This window comes from Ammospiza caudacuta, chromosome 14 (assembly GCF_027887145.1).
Source record: "Ammospiza caudacuta isolate bAmmCau1 chromosome 14, bAmmCau1.pri, whole genome shotgun sequence".
Taxonomy (NCBI): Eukaryota; Metazoa; Chordata; class Aves; order Passeriformes; family Passerellidae; genus Ammospiza; species Ammospiza caudacuta.
Window position 1 is genome coordinate 4,126,823 of NC_080606.1, and position 17,172 is coordinate 4,143,994.

The window sequence follows — 17,172 nt, forward strand, 5'->3', positions numbered from 1 at the left end:
TCTGTCCCAGGGCAGCCCCTGAGGGGGTAAAGCAGGGAATTTGCAGGAGGATTAAGGGCATCAGGCACTGCAGAGAGCTTCAGCTGCCCACCTGCAGCATCCCTTGGGCAGGTGCAGTGCAGGAATGGCTCTGCCCATCAAAGATCAATGTGCACTGCAGAGAGCTGTTTCTAAGCCATCCCAGGACACTTGTACAGCAGCTCTCTGAGACCAGGGGAGCAGGAGATGCTGCTGAATTTACCAGCTCCCCTAAATGTCCACGAGCTGTCCCTGTTTGGATTGGATTCTGCATTGCAAACGAGGCATTGAGCTGAACCAAAGCAGCTGCCTGGCATGAAACGTGTTCCAAACATCCATGCCATGCCTGTGTGACATCAGATACCCTTCTGTCCCAGACAACCACACTGCTAGGAGCTAGTTTTCATCAGAATGACCAAAATGCCTGTTCATACCAACTATATATACATACATAGACTTGGTATGGACAGGAACTGTGTATATACATATATATGTGTATATATACATATATGTATATATATATATATGTATATGTGTATATATATATATGTATGTATGTAATGTACAGATAACTGAATTAAGGAGGATGGAGGGCTCCAGAAGCACATGGAGGGCTGGAAGGAGGGTTGGAAAATCAGAGTGAGAGGTGCCAGCCTGCACCAGAAGAGCTTCGGCAGCACTCTGGCCTGCTGAGAAACCTTGGCTGATCACCAAAACCTCTCCCAAGGCTTTGCACAGTCCCTGCTAACGTGGAGCAGGTTTGCCAAAACCCAGAGTGCAGTAATAACTGTGGTTGTTTTAGAAAGATCACAGAAATGTGGTTTTTCTCAGGACACAGTGTTCCACAGAGCAGGAGCTGAGACGTTTCTCCAGTAGACCTGACACATTGCTTGACCTGACCACAGCCAAAGAATTCCTACAGGTCTTCACCAGGAGAAGGTGGTGGGAAAAAATGAACTGAAGGCTTGGTTTAGTGAATTTTGTTCTTGCTTAAAAAGCTGGTGCAAACTTGGTATGGACAGGAATTTGGGGCATTATGGGGAGAAATAGCTCCTAGCAATGTGGATAGACTCATTTTTTTGATAACCATAGGACTGGAAAAGCCAAGAGCACTCTTGAGAGGGGGGGCTTGGTCACAAACACAAGGAAAATGCTGCAGAGATATTATAAAAGAAAGGAGATATTATAAAAGAAAGGCCTTATAAAATATGGTTTAGGCCCTGCTACTCTAGCTAAACTAGCAGTAGATTGTAAGTCCCCATAAGTTCAAATCATAAGAATGAAGGCAGTTAGCACAACAAGCTGTTCTAGTAAGAAAAATAAGTTTGCACCTGCATAACCAATAAATCTGTCCCATGAGAATCAGTGAAGAAAATATGTAAACAATCCCAGAATAGAGAGATTTGATGGAAAGGTAAAATGCCAGTTATTAACCAATAACTGAGTGGCAAGAGAACTACTAGCCAGTTAGAGTTAAATACAAGGCCTGTAAACACTATATAAAAATGAGTTGTGTGAATAAAGAAGGGGCTTTTCCTGCATGAAGAAACAGAGTCTTGGCTGCTCAGTTTAGGTGTGAGAGAACACCACGTGCAAATCTCAGATTCTTGGAGAGGGCTGCCTTTGAGTGAGGGTAAAAACTTTGAACTTTTTAACCTAAAATTTAGCCCCATTTGCATTCAGGCTTTGCTGCCAGCTGCTGCCAGCAGGACTTTCCCTGTGCCTGGCACGGCAGGGCTGTGCTGTCCTGCTGGCCTGGATGCTGTCCCTGTTGGAGGCAGCCCTTGCAGAGTCAGCCTGTCCGTCAGTGACAGAACTCTGCCCCTCTGCAGCTCCCTTGCAAACAGCCCAGCTCTCTCCTGCTCCTTTGATTTAACAGTTGTTGATCTGCCTTGGTCCCTGGCCATGCTTGGCTGTGCTCAGCCATGTGGCTCTGAGAGATGCACAGCAAAGATTCATTTGGCTACAGGCTAATTTTGGTATATTTGAGGTCAGGCAGAAGCACAGAGCTCCTTGTTCTCCCTCCTCTGCAGATGCCTACACAAAGACAGAGGTGATCTACACCTGGACCCTGGGGAAGGACAAATCTGTGGAAGTAGCCAAAGGTGGATCCCGCCTGAACCAGTATGACCTGCTGGGCCACGTGGTTGGCACGGAGATGGTTCGATCCAGCACAGGTATTTGTGGGACCACCATGGGCTCAGCTCCTCCTGCCGTGAGATGGGCTTGGAATCCACGATTTGGGATCATTAAAGAGGCAGTCCAGGAGCACAGCACTTCCTAAGGCAGGAGGGCACAGCTGGTGACATCTTCAGCAGTCGCCAAGATGCATGAAGAGGTTGTTGTTTCAGTGGTTTCCATTGAAAGAGTTTTGTTGCCCACAGTCTTTAGGACAACTGATCTCAAGCATCTAAAAATGATCTGCTGTGTGGAAAATTTGCCCCACCTTGTCCAGCTGGTTTGTGCTGCTGAGGGTTCATTTGTCTTGGATTCCTTTCCAGCCCCTCAGGAAAGCACTGCAGGCAGGGGAGGCGAAGGCAACATAATGTTCAGTGTGCTTTTCACTGCATCTGCTTGCACAAATATTATCATAACTAATAGAAGATTATCCCAAACAAATGTTTCCTCTGATTAATGACCGATATTAATCATCTTTCTCTCCCATCTGCTGCTCCTCCCTTCCCCTCTGAATCCAGGTACTGATAGCTTCTGTTACCTCATGTGTGTCTCTCATAATTCTTCTTTTTTTCCCTTTTATTTTTTCCCTCTGTATGCACCAGTAGTTCTCTCATTTGAGGATATTTCCTCTCTGGTGCACTTGATTTTAATAGTGTCTGTCTGTAACAACTCATTTCACCTCCTTTGGGGAAATGTGGGGAGCCCAGGGAACTAAATGTCATAATATCTGGCCCATCTCTCTACTTAAGTTGTAGTAAAATGTACAAATGAATAACCTGGAGTGGTGAGAAAGCTGCTAAAGGCTCATGTGTGTAATGATTTAGCAGAGCCACGCTCACAAAGTAAAGGCACAGTAATCCAAGAAAATACCCAAAGCCTTGGGGGCAGGAATAGGATGTTTAGGGAAAATAGGGACAGCTTCCTCTTCAGTTCACAGGTGGGACCTTTAACAACAGAACTTGCCTGGATTTTTGAGGTGGTTACAGTGAGGGAAGGTGGGATATTTTCAGGACTGTCAGAGAAAATAAAATTCTGTGTCCTGCAATCCTGTTAAAGCACTGTTAGGGTGTCTCCAGGCTTAAGGGATCTTACCCACAGTGTGGCTGCCTGGGATGTGAGCAGGGTCAGGAGAGACCCCAGGAGCACCTTGTGCCTGGGGCAAAGCAGTGAAAGATTTTATTGCCCACTTCTTGACACTGGCTTGCCTTTGTCCCACACCTATTTTGTAGCTAATTAAAGACTCAGAGAAGTGTTTTTAAAGCACAGATGTGATGTGAGAGCTCCCTGGGCTGTGCTGGGGCACACACCTGGCACGTGTGTGCCTGCTGCACCCCTGCATCTCGTGAGACCACATCTTGAGTGCTCTGTTCAGCTCTGGGCCCCCAGTTTGGGAAGGATGTTGAGATGCTTGAGCCTCCAGAGGAGGCAACGAAGCTGGTGAGGGGCTGGGAACACAAACCCTGTGAGGAATGTTTGAAGGAGCTGGGGCTGTTTAGCCTGGAGAAGAGGAGGCTCAGAGGTGACCTCATTGCTCTCTACACCTTCCTGAAGGGAGGCTGCAGACAGGTGGGGTTGGTCTCTGATAGAACCAGAGCTACATCTCTGATGGGAACACAGTCCCAAGCTACATCAGGGAAGGACAGGTTGGATATTAGGAAGAAATTTTTCACCAAAAGAATCATAAAGTACTGGAATGCTCTTCCCAGGGAGGTGGTGGAATCACCATCTCTGGATGTGTTTAAAAAAGACTGGCCATGGCACTTGGTGCTATAGCCTAGTTGAGGTGTTAGGGCATAGGCTGAACTCGATCTTAGAGGTCTCTTCCAACCTCATTATTGTGTGATTCTGTGATTTTGCACCCCTCCTTCCCACTGAAAAACTGGGACTTTGTCCAGGGTGGATCTCTGGAGTGGCCAGCTGGCCCTGGGCTGGCTCAGCACCCCTCCCTGGCCCAGCATCCCTCCCTGGCTGTCTCTGCAGGGGAATACGTCGTCATGACCACGCACTTCCACCTCAAGAGGAAGATTGGGTACTTTGTGATCCAGACCTACCTGCCCTGCATCATGACTGTCATCCTGTCCCAGGTCTCCTTCTGGCTCAACAGGGAGTCTGTCCCTGCCCGCACAGTTTTTGGTGAGTCTGGAGCACAGGCCTTCCCCTCAGCATGGGGAGTTGGGGAAGATGAAACAGGAAAGCCTTATAAATATGATTGCCTGGCAAAAGATTTGGAGAATATAGAAACTATAAGTGAGATTGAAATGAAAGCAAGCTTTGAGATCCCTCAGTTACTGAACAACTGGAAAACAATGGCGTGGCCAGCTGAAGGCCTAATCCCCTTTTGATCAAACAACACCCTCTGCTTGCAGACAGGCCCAAGGGTCAGAGCAGACCCTGCCAGCTTGGCAGAAGGGGCCCAAAGAGGAGTTTTTAGGGTTTAAAATGTAACACAGTATGATAATGTAGTGATTCTTATAGGCTGTATGGAAATGCTATAGGTATTGTATGTTGTACTAAATTGGTTAGTGAGAATTAGAATATTCAACACAGAGGAAGATTTATGGTATTGGAATGGGAACTTCGCTCTCTTTTACTCTTTTGCTTTCTCTCATCCTCTTTACCACTCTCTTGCCATCTTTATCTCTCTCTCTCTTTGGGCCTGCTCTGAGCTGGCAGCTCCCAGCAGGGGCCTGCACCCAGGCCCTTGGCAATAAATGCAATAAACCACAAGTTCCAAGCCCTGGCTCCACAGATCTCTGTCTCTGTCCGTCCTGACCCCTGCCACACCTGCAATGGGGACAAAGGGAAATAGGGAGGGAAACACACTGAGCATCAGGGCTGCTCTGTGCCAGGCCCTGAGCAGCATTTCCAAGCTGCTGGCCATTCCCCAGCACAGCTTTCAGTGTCATCCCAGTGAGCCTGTTCCCCCCAAATCACTGCAAAAATACTCCTGGCCATGGCTCTGCTACAAGCCCAGCCATAAATATTAACAGTAATCAAGGTATTGATCATCTAAGTATATGCATTTGGCTGTGTCTGCTTATCTGTGCTGGCTCTGGAGCAGAGCAGAGGATAGGGACACAGGGAGGCATTTAAAGCCCTACCTTTGAAATTGCTAATGTGTCCCTGGTCACAGCTCCACATAACAAGTTCCTGGGCTGAGGCAGCATAACTGCATGGTGAATAGAGTGTTATTATTTCCTTCAGCTGCTTTCAGATCCTCTCACCCAAGCAAAGTGCCAGGCTGGCAGTGCACATATATTAATAGCTTTTACAAGCATTTAATAACAGAATTGCTTTGTGATTTCCTGTCAAGACCTTTAGTTCAGGATCTACACAGGCACGCTCCCAGAGCAGGTGTGATGCTGCAGGATTGTATATCCTGGATGTAACACTGCCCAGCAGATTCCATTTAACAGAGAGGTTATTGGACAAAAGTCCCCAAGCAGAGAGGGGATATGGAGTATCATATGTGATTCCCTCCTGTGTTACCCTGAGAATTGCAGTGAAATAAGTTTCCTCAAGCAGCAGCTCGGATAGAGCAGGCAAGAGCTGACTGAAAAATTAAAAGCTACCTGTGTGACAAATGTCTTTGCTCCCAAATTGCCTTGCTTTCCTATTAAGAAAATAATGAGAGCTCAAATTGTTTATTCCTTTTTTTTCCTGCCCCTCAGAAAGTATTGTCAACAATATTGAATTGAAACTCTCAAAATACCAGGAGTATGGCTTAAGGGAACTGAAAATTAGTCAATATTTTTATAATGTTTTTAATGCATTTTTAATTGAAAAGCACATTATTGGGGAAAATGGATGGTAATGGTTGCTTGCTTTAATGAAAAAAGCTTTAAAAGAAATTTTGCAACAGATAATTTGTTTAAGATAAATCATTGTGACGTTTATTCTGGCAGCTTGGGCCACTGACAGCAGGACCCAGGATCCCAGGTGTTCATCCATGCAGGTCACAAGACAGTATATCTAAAACCCTGAGATGTGTTGGATGAGTGACCAGTTTCTGATCCTCCCTGAGGTTCATGAGCATCTTGCTGTTCTTTTCACTGTTATTTTATTATTTTTATTTCATTGCAAAAGCAACTAGAGGCTTCTCCATGACATATTCTAGATGAGCTGGGTGTAGCATCCTGTACCTCACCCTGCCAGCAGGTGAGGAATGCAGTGCAGTGCCTCCCTGTGAGCCAGGGCTCTTATGGAGAGCAGAGGTCTGTCTAGTCACCAGAGTTTGGGGAAGGTTATGAAGGTTATCTTCATCCTAATGAAGAGGTTTGCCATTGATTGTACTCAAAACGGAACCAGAATAATTCCCTGAACCACCTAAAATTGGCCCTGAAATTTGAGCAGGGGTTGGACAAACTGCTGCCCAGAGCAGCTGTGGCTGCCCCATCCCTGAAGTGGTCAGGGCCAGGCTGGAGGGAATTTTGAGCAACCTGGGATAGAGAAAAGTGTCCCTTCTTGACGCAGGGATTGGGACCAGGTGCTCTCTAAGGTCCTTTCCAGCCCAGGCTATTGTAAATCAAAGGCAACTCTGACAAAGGGGGTAGAGACTGATGCATCTAACTCCATCATCAGAAGGCTAATTAATTACTAATGAATTACTTTATTATACTGTACTATGTACATTGTATCTAAACTGAATCTGCCCTGCACTCACTCTTGCTCACAACTGCCCAGAACTGCACTCATCTCTGATTCTGTCCTGACTGTCCCGTGACAGTCCCACACACACACACACACCTGGCCCTGACAGGCCAAGGGAATGAAGCATCCTCACTTTGGGTAAACAATCTCCATATTGCATTCTACTTTAGCCCAACAGAGGCACTGCAAGCGAGATAAGAATTGTGTTTTCCTTCTTCTCTGCTTCTCTCTCTTCAGAGGGCATGTGAATACCACACCAGGCCATCCTGTGATGTTTTGGCTCTATGAACCTGAGTTCAGTTATTCTCTGAGTTGCACCAAGGACTGGTTCTGGGTAATCCTCCCTAACTACAGCGGGGGGGAGGAGGTGGCTCCTCCTTTCTCATGAAGGGAGTGGCAGCAGTTTTGAGAGAAACAGGTACAAGAGCACCATGTCAACCCTGTGATCTCATCCCTGTGCCCCCACAGGTGTCACCACGGTGCTCACCATGACCACACTAAGCATCAGCGCCAGAAACTCCTTGCCCAAGGTGGCGTACGCGACGGCCATGGACTGGTTCATAGCCGTCTGTTACGCCTTCGTGTTTTCTGCGCTGATCGAGTTCGCCACCGTCAACTACTTCACCAAGCGCAGCTGGGCCTGGGATGGCAAGAAGGTGCTGGAGGCCCAGGAGATGAAGGTCAGCCAGGGCTGGGGGAGGTGGGGGGAAGGAGCGCTGCCCGAGGGAGCTGTGCCAGCACAGCAGTGGGTACCGTGCAGCCCCGCAGCACTCGGGGGCTGGATGGTACTCACTGCCTGCCCAGCCCAGCTCCTGACTGCAGCGCTTCTTGAGGGCTGGGAGGAATGTCCTGGGGCTGCTCAGGGGGCTGAGCTGCAGGGGAACACCCAGGCATGGCTGCTGGCTCTTCCCTCTGTTCTCTGTGTGGCTGTTTGCCAGGGGAACATCTGTGCTTTGGGTTTGCTCCGCTGGTGGTTTTGTGTTTCCTTCCTTTTCTTTCCAACCCCAACCCAACCCAGCCCTCCAACCCCATTCCTTGTTGCTAGCATGCCAAAAACCCCAACATGCTGCAGGACACCCAGTGAGCCCTGTCCCCTGGCCAGCTCTGACACTGGTGCCATTGCCCACAGCTGCCAGCACCTGCTGCTCTGTGAGCTGGGCACAGAGGGTGAGTGGGAAGCCAGCAATCCCAAATGCCGACTGGCAGCACATTAATGCCTGGCATCACCCACGTTTCCCCCCCCTCAGTGGGGATCAGCCTCTCTGGCAGCTTCATCCTGACAGGCTCTGCTGCCCCTGCTCGTGCCCCCCTCCCTCTGAACTGATTTAATCTTGGCTGCGCAGAGAAATCGCTTACTGTAGCATGCTGCTCCTTGTTTATATTTATTGAATCAATTTGAAAATCAGCTTTGTCCTTGTTCTCGGTTCTGGAGCCTTTATATTTTTCTCCTTTGCATTTTAATGTGTTGTTGGAAGTTGTTGTGGGGCTGTATGTTAAACACCTGACAGAACTGCAGCAACTTTTGGGAAGACAGCAGCCAGTCATCTCTCAGCTGTGGAGGTCAAAGAAGGTGAACAGAGCCATCACTGGGTGTTGGATGCCTCTCTCTTGTCTTTCTTGGACTCTGTCTATCTGTTTGCTTTTGCAGCTGTGGTCTGAGCAGCAGACTCATGGCAGAAAGCGTCCAGAGGGGGTCAGGGGATGGCCTTCCACTTCCACCATGAGCACTGACGCCAACCTGGCCTCTAGAGATGAGAGACGCCTTTCCTGAGTGATTGGCACGAGCGAAGAGTCAGGACAGGTCCTCAAAGCCGTGGTGTCCCTTTCAGGGATGGGCAAATCAGCACCAAGTCAGGATTCACACAGCCTTGGGCAATTATGTGAACTGGGTGGAAAAAGCAGTCAAGGCTCAAAAGCTGCAGTTTATCTTAGAAGCAGCGTGTTCCTCAATTTATCCACTGACCCAGCACCACAAGACTAACAGTGCTGAAACAATAGGCTAAGAGCATACAGAATGTTCCTGCACATGATAATCAAAAAGGAAAACAAAGCAGGACCAGGAATGTTTCAGAGGGGGAGCTCTCCGTGCCTTTGCTGCAATTGGTATCAGCCTGGAGAATCAGGAAGGGCTCCAAATTTGAGGATGCTTTTTTAAGCTATCTCTGGTCTTTACTGAAGAAGCAAACTCACTCCCAGTCTCTGCAGCTCAGGAGAGCTCCCTGAAGAGTGATGGGCTTTCAGGGAGCTTAGGAATACCATGTGTCAACATGTTTGCTTTTCATCTTTATTCCAATGAGTATTTCCAAGCAGTGAATTTGCCACGCAATGGAGGTGCCTCATTGGCTCAGTTTCAGCCTCTAATTAGCTCTTCTTGAAACAACTGACAAGCCAGGTGGTGGAAACCACAAAAGGAAGAAGAGGCAGAAGAATAACTACTGGCATTTTAAAGGGTTTGTATCAAGGGTAAAACTGCCAGTGAGAAGCCCAGGCTGAGCCCTGGTCTCTGGGGATCCTTCTCCCCAGCCAAAAGTAATGTTCTTTATTGGTGTGATGGCAAGGAGCCTCACTCCAGGTTTCATTGCATGAGCATGAAAAAAAATCACTGTAGGCAGCAGCAATGCTTCCCATCCCACTTGGACACAATCAGTACCATAGAAAAGCTGCTGCTTGCTGACAGACACCCCCAATGTGTTTATTTTTTTTTCTCCCCCTCAGCCAAACCATTGGTTTAGATGGGAAAACCTGGGTTTTTTTCAGGTAGAATCTAAAATGCTGGGCTGATCTTGGTGCATTGCTGGTCTCTGCATCATAAAATCATGATGGTGTTCTGGCTGTAGCCACAGCCTGGTTCTAGCTGGGAGTTACTCTGCACAATCTCTGTAGTTCTCCAATGAAAAGCAGCAGATATCACCATGGATGTCACTAAAAACTCCCTTTAGCCTGCACTCTGATAAGGTTTTACTTATGTTTTTTGGACCCAAAGATTTTTTCCAAGCCTTTCCAGCCTTTCATGAGTAATTGCTAATTGTAGATGAAAAGTTTATTTTCTTTTTGTACGGTAGAGTGGCTGCAACCAGCCTAGAGCTGCAGATCAAATGGAAGAGAGGTATTTGGGTCCAAAGAGGAAAGCTTGTTAGGAAAGAAAAGGTGACTTTTAAAAACAAAACATCACCAGGAGGAAGGTGTGAGATGGCAGAGAGGTCTGAGATGAGTGAGAGGCCAAAGAGATTGACAGGTGAGTGGGCTCAGTAGCCAGCAAAGCTCCTGACCTCCATCATCCTCAAAATACCTTGTGAAAAAGATCCACTTCAGGACAGAAGGACTGTGTCTGGACAGAGAGACCCATCCACCATCCCAGCCACAAGCATGGCCACCTCAAGGTGATTTCTGGAGTGGCTGTGACAGTGAGGATCCAAGGTGAGAGCAAGCAACGGTGACTTTGCTGCTGGGAAACTGCAAGGATGACATTTACCAGTGAGTTTACCACAAAAAGTGTTGTCTGTTTCTCAGGATGGAAGATGCTTTGGATTCTTGGAAGATACTTAAACCCACTTCTGCCTGCAATGCCATGTCTGTACATAAAAGCTGATGTAGCTCTGTGTCTGTGTCTGAATGGCATTACCCTGAAATTCTGGGTGTCAAGAAGCAACAAAACCAGTACAAGCATCTGCAGCCAGATACATAAAAGCAGAACATGCTTTGGATGGAGCAATAATCCTGTATCTCTGTTTTTGTCATAAGACAATAGTTCTTCAGTGCATGGTGAGGTTAGGTCCTTTAATGTACTTTTTACTAAGAAAAACATGCATGAGGTGCCTTTTCTACTGGCTGGGTAAAGCCTGGCTTTTAGTGCAACCCACTCAATTCTCCACTTTGCCTTTAATCCAGCTCCCTTGAGAACAATTTTTCTTTTTCCTTTGTTTCTTTCCATTTGTGGCATCTTTGTTCCAATCCTAGAGGAACAAGAATCAACCTTGACAGGCCACCATTTTCAACCAGGCTGAAGTTTTTAGGGCTCAGGATGGTTCAGACCCTTTTCCTTTTTGTCTGCCTCACTATGGTCAATGTTTTTCCTGGGATTTTTCCTGCTGGTCATGCTCTGCAGCCCTTGTGTCCTTTGTTCTTGGCACTTGCAGTCTCCATGATTTCCATGAGGATCCCAGAGGTCTTTTCCAATCTAATGGATTCTGTGATAACACTGCCAGTGATTTATGTCCTCAGCACCTTCAGTACAGTCCATGAATCATTCCAAAGCAGCATTTCACCCTCTTCTCTCTCATCACTGTGTGGTGTGTTGGGCTGATCATTTAATCCATCCAACCTCTTTGTCTGGTGATCCAGGGAGTGTAAGATCACTGGGACCAGTCTCATATAATCTGAATTATCAAGTCTCTGGCAGGCTGCAGGAGGAATTTTGGCTTGGTGTGGGGAAGGAATGATACCTTTGCTGCAACAGCAGCTGCAGGTGCTGGGCTTTGATTTATGGGGTACAGGTATGCCAGAGACTGGAGCTGCTTGGGGATCATTAAAGTGACTTTTCTCTAGAATGACAAGTGGCAAACACTTGGATTTCCCAAGTTCTGCAGATACTGGTGGCTTTCAGAGTTGCCTGTCAGAGTCATGGCACTTCCAATCCGAATTTTCTCCTGCCAAGGAGCAGGGACAGAGAACTAAATCTCAAGCAAATCATAGACAGAAGCAGTAGTTCCCATAATTTAGGTGTTCTATTGTTAGTTCCTCAGCAGAGAGGCTTGAAAACTAGAATATTTAGCAAAAAATACTGTTATTTTCCACTGTGTGTGTTGTTGAACAACTTGTCAGATTACACTATCTAGGGAACAGATTTATTTCTGCACCACATTCTACAGCTTTTCCCTCAGGAGAGCAGCACAAGGACATCTTTGTGCAGCAACTCAGTCTCCCTGGGCCTCAGTGGGGCCACAAGTGCAGGAGTTGCTTTGCAAAATAGAGGTTTTAAATAGGACAAGTTTTCCAAGCAAATGTGGGGGTTCCTCCTGTTTATCCACTCTCCCCTTCTGTTTCAGGAGGATGTGGAATTCCTCATAGATGCAGGTGCAGAGTGAAGGCTGGGAGCTGCTTTGCAGCTGACAACAACAAGCACCTTTTGCTTTGTTTGAGTGTCAAAACCTTGCCTGGAAAACTCATTTATAAAGCCCAGCAGCCAGGCTGAACCATTTCTGTAACACCTCAGGGGCAGAACACAGGGAGAGCACATGAATGCCTCCTCTGGGTAGGCAGTGTGGGTGTTCTGGGTGCTCCCAGCCCTGAGCAGGGTGAGGAAAAGGCTGGGATGAAGGTTCCCAAGCCTGAACATCCCGATCTGAGGTCCAGGGGAGCCCAAATTAATGCTTGGGTCTCTGGATCACACTATTGGGAGCAGCAGCTTTCTGTCACCACCCACAGCACCCAGGTTTGCCTGATTTTACTCCATTTCAGCTGTTTTCATATGGATCCGCTTTCCAAACTCTGGGGCAGGAAAACTGTCCAGGTAGAAAATGTCATGTCACTGATATTCATCTTATTCCTCTAATGAATAACGTGGCTGATTAATAGTAAGATAATCACAGTGCACTGCCAGTCACATTCTGTGAACAACAATCTGTTTTTCATTTAATTACTGATTTTTAATTATTTTATTGCCTCCTGTAGCTGTGTTAATAAGTAATCATACTTAAGCATATTTAAGTGTTTTAATAGGTGAAGGATCATTAGCCCTTTACTTGCTTTTTGTCAGTTTTTTAGCAGAAAAAGTTCATCTGCTGTGCAGAGGGAACACCTTAACATGGCTCTAAAGAGTGCAGAATCAGACCTAGTTAATTGTTAAAGACCATCAAATACTGTGAATATGGTCCAAACAGTGGTTTAGTCTGCTCTGGAGCCTGAAGACATCTAGACCCCCTCCTAAAAAGTTAATTTCTGTAATTGCTGACATTATTACTAGGCTGCCTGGCTGTGGTGTTATTGGAGAGGGGTTTAAAGATTGCACACAAGTCTGCTTGTAGTGTCCCTCTGAAAATCCCTGTGGAAAATTCATTTCCTAAGGTAACCAGGAATATCCATGGTGACTGTAGACACGTGTAAAATAGAATACAGCACTGAAAGCCAAAGCCCTCTCTCCTCCTGAAGTGCTTCCCTCATAGGAACATGCATCACCATGCCCAGCAACACTGAGAAATGCCTGGCTGAGCCTCACCTTGTGTTCCAATTGCTTTGGAACAGAAAAAATTCATCCAAAGGCACACCTTGTTCTGAGTTTAGAGAGCAGAGCCCCACCATGAGGCACTGCTGTGTCTGGTGCTGGCTCCTGGTGTAGCAGGGGGCACCCGTGGGGTACCTGAGTACAGATTTCATTCTCCCTTTAGCCTTGGGTTGCTTTATACAACACAGTGCAGCTGGTCTCAGGTGCCTGGTAGCAGCAGGAAGATCCCAGAGAGGGGCCAACACCTGTCATGAGCCCCAGGTCCATCTTCCTGCCCTCCCATCCTCATGAACACTGAACTGTGTGTCCCAGCATTCACCCTCATCCTTCAGTGCATCCCATCTGACACACAAGGGCCATTCTCTCTGCAGTTTGTCCTCACTGCAGCCCACATGCTGTCGAGGGATTCCCTCACTCCCATGATTTTCAGCATCCCTTGGGTAGGAAGGCAGGAGGAAAGGCTTCCCTCTGCCCTGTAGTGCTGTGCTGAGCACTCCACAAATCCTGGCTGGTGCAGATGCCTTCCATCTGTTCTGTACCTGACCTGGGTGGGTCATGAGGTGCTCTAAAGGGTTGCTGAAACAATTTGAACATCATTATGTTAAATCATAAGGTGTTCCTGTGAGGAACTCAGGGCATTGAAATACAGTGCAGAAATACTGCAATGCTGTTGCCCATACTCTTAATGTGGCTTTTTGCCACCAAAAACTAAAATCAAGCTGTAATCCTGTGTGCTGTGTCCTCCTCTCACCTGACCCAGGAAGCAGCCAGCCAAGCAGAAAATGCAGTTTTTCCCCAAGGATGAGCACACAGGGTGTCATTCCTTTGCATTCTCCTTTCACAAGGTGCATTCCTTTCTTGGCCTGCTCCTCACACCCTTCTCCACCTCCTCACCTGGACAAGCACATAAACTCACAGGACAGAACATTCTCCGTGCCCTTCTCTGCCACTTCACCTCTGTTTGTTTGTTGTTTGTTTTTTTTTTCCTTTTTTCCCCCCCTCCCACCTCCCCTAGAAAAAAGAGCCGGTGGCGCTGGCCAAGAAAACCAACAACACCTACAACATCGTTGGCACCACCTACGCCCTGAACATCTCCAAGGAGCCCGGCCTGCCCACCATCTCCAAGAGTGCTGCTGCCACTGCCACTGCCACCAGCGTGCCCCCCAAGCTGCCCCGCCTGGAGGAGAAGCTCCCCGAGAGCAAGAAGACCTACAACAGCGTCAGCAAGGTAGACAAGATGTCCCGCATCGTCTTCCCAGTGCTCTTTGCCATTTTCAACCTGGTCTACTGGGCCACCTATGTGAACCGGGAGTCAGCTATCAAGGGAATGATCCCCAAACAGTAAAACAGGTCACACAAACCTTCCATCTGTCAGCATCATCCCAGCAGGAATTCTCCAGGGCTTTCTTCTTTTCTTGTTTGGTTTAATTATTATTGTTCATTTGATATTATGATTATGGTTATTATGATTATTATTATTATTATTATTATGTCACTCTTTTATAATGTAAACAAAACTGTGATTTTAATTTAATCCCATATATACTTTGGTTTGGTTTACTTTGATGATGAAAGCTAAAAAAAAAAATAATAAGGGATCATAACAAGTTGTGCCTCTAACATCTTAAGTCTGCTGTCACCCATCTGACCAAGTCCCCCTGTGCTGCCATCTCTCCTCTGCCACCTCCTGTGGTCCCCATGGTCTTCATGCCTCTGCCATTTCATGCTCCTTCTCCTGTGGGATGGGCTGCCGTGGCATGGGGGATGCTCTGGACACCTGGCTGCAGGCTGTGCCACTCACTCAGCCTGGCTCCTGCACCTGGGCTGTTAGTGCAGGTGAGCTGGTCACCTGTGGGGACAGGGGAGCAGCCTGGCATGGGCCAGCTGGGGCAATCCTACCCCTGCTGTGGTCCCCAGAGCCTTTGGTGGCAGCATCTTGTAGTTATTTCAGGTCTTCTTCCTCTCTGTCTTCACCAAACCCAGCTGGTTTTGTCGCTCCAGACCAGAAAGGCCCTGTCTGGCTGGCATCCTGCACTCTTGGGGCAGTTTGTGTTAGCAGGAAGTGTGGTTCCCACCAGAGAATTCATTTTTCTCAGCCAGGAAGTCCAGGCAGAAGCTTTACAAAGCCTTGGAGGAGATGGCAGCTGTGGGGCTGCATGCACCCAGCATCAGGCTTGGCAACCACAGAGCCCCTGCTCAGGGGGATGGTCTGGCACTTCCTTATGGCCCCATCCATTCATCCTTCTTAGCAGATCCTCTCTGTCTCAGCCCCTTCTTCCCCCTCACCTTCCTGTGGCTGCTCAGCAGCCCCCATTGGTGTCTCAGTGCTCACACCTGGGTTTAGGCAGGTCTGATGAGGAGGAGCCCAGCTGGGGCAGCCCAGCCCATGGCAAACCCCTGCTCCAGTGCAGGATGTTCCCTGTGGGACCTGCCATGGTGGTCCCCAAGGCTCTCCCTGCCCCTGGCGAGCTGGGGCATCCCCAGCCCCACAGGAAAACAGCAGGAGGGGCTCTCTGGAAGAGCAGGGTGACACTGCTGTCCCACAGAGCCACCTGAGCCCGGTGGCATCCCACAGAGCAGCTGAGGCAAGGCCCAGCCTAACACTGCACACTCCTGCAAGGAAAGCCCTCCAGTGCCTTGGAGAGAGGCTTTTTCTCCCTTCCTGACCACCACAGTGCACCCAAAACAGTGTTTGTCCCTTTCCCAGCAGCAGCAGCAGCAGCACAAAGTGGGGACATCCAAGCCATCTGTCCCTGGGCACACTGTCCTCCTGCAAGGAGGGACATCCTCTGCCTGGTGATTCCTTGGGGTGGCACGGTCCTGCTGCCACATAGGGGTGCACCCCCTCTTCCTTGGGCCTCCCTCTGCCCCCAGAGCTGCCCCCAGTGTGTTTTGGGCTCATGCAGCCAAGCCAAGCCAAGGCCCCAGCAGCCCCAGGGTGATGCCTTCAGCATTGCTTTGAGCCCCTGTGCCAGGCCTAGCTTCCCCTGCCCCTGCAGGAGTAGGGCTGAGCACAAGGCACAGGATTTTCCCCACCTGGAATATCCATGGGAGCACCAGGATGGAGTGAGGAAGGCCGGGGCACTCTGTCCTGCAGGGGGTGGCACTGGTGCATGTCCTGCCTGTCCCTTACCAAACTCGTGGCTCAGCAGCAGTGCAGTCACTCCCCATGCCCACAGCTGAGATTTGCAGAGGAGTTTGGAGAAGTTTAGCCCAGTCAAGGGTGTTGAGTCCACAAGCACATCCACGTGGCTGGCAACATTGGGGAGGAGGAACCAGAAACCACCCCAGACTGCTGCTAAGGAAACCAGCTCTGTCCACACCCTCTCCCACAGCACCTGCACCCCAAACCATGTCATTTCTACAGTGCCTTTCATCCCCAGGGGCTCCCTGCTGGCTGGGGGGACCCAGGAGCTCTCCCACTGTCTGCAGCATCAGGAGCAGAGGGGAGGGTGCAGCATCCGCAGCCCTTCTGCTGGGCAGGGAGCACACCCTGGCTCCTTGGGCACCTGGTTCTGCTTGCTGGGCCTTCTGCTGCTGCTGCAGCCACCCCACTGTGACACCCCAGCTGCCCCATCCCTGCCTGCATGTGTCCCCACGTGTCCCCCAGGTGTGACAGTGCTCACAGGGGTTTTTGGATGAGGGAAGAGATGAGGATCTGACTCCATGTTTCAGAAGGCTTGATTTATTATTTTATGATATATATTACATTAAAACTATACTAAGAGAATAAAAGAAAAGGTTTCATCAGAAGGCTGGCTAAGAATAGAATAGGAAAGAATGATAACAAAGGCTTGTGGCTCAGGCTCTGTGTCCAAGCCAGCTGAATGTGATTGGCCATTAATTACAAACATCCAACATGGGCCAATCACAGATGCACCTGTTGCATTCCACAGCAGCAGATAATCATTGTTTACATTTTGTTCCTGAGGCCTTTCAGCTTCTCAGGAGGAAAAATCCTAAAGAAAGCGTTTTTCATAAAAGATGTCTGCGACATCCAGGCACTCCCCACACTCCCCCAGCAGTGAGTTCCCTTCCTGCCACCCTCCTGCTCCCTGGGCTCTGCAGCTCTCTGGTTGGGAAACATTTTCTTAAATAAGCCAGAT

General features: G+C 48.5%; 1 protein-coding gene across 1 annotated transcript in view; it reads left to right on the plus strand.

Moving 5' to 3' along the window:
• Positions 1 to 14,411, plus strand: part of LOC131563763 (gamma-aminobutyric acid receptor subunit alpha-3-like) — a 63,971-nt gene extending 49,560 nt beyond the window's left edge. Inside the window, exons 6-9 of the mRNA XM_058813883.1 lie at positions 2,052 to 2,195; positions 4,177 to 4,329; positions 7,315 to 7,526; positions 14,082 to 14,411. Coding sequence (XP_058669866.1) covers positions 2,052 to 2,195; positions 4,177 to 4,329; positions 7,315 to 7,526; positions 14,082 to 14,411 — 839 coding nt within the window. The remainder of the gene's footprint in view (positions 1 to 2,051; positions 2,196 to 4,176; positions 4,330 to 7,314; positions 7,527 to 14,081) is intronic.
• The last annotated feature ends 2,761 nt before the right edge of the window (positions 14,412 to 17,172 follow it).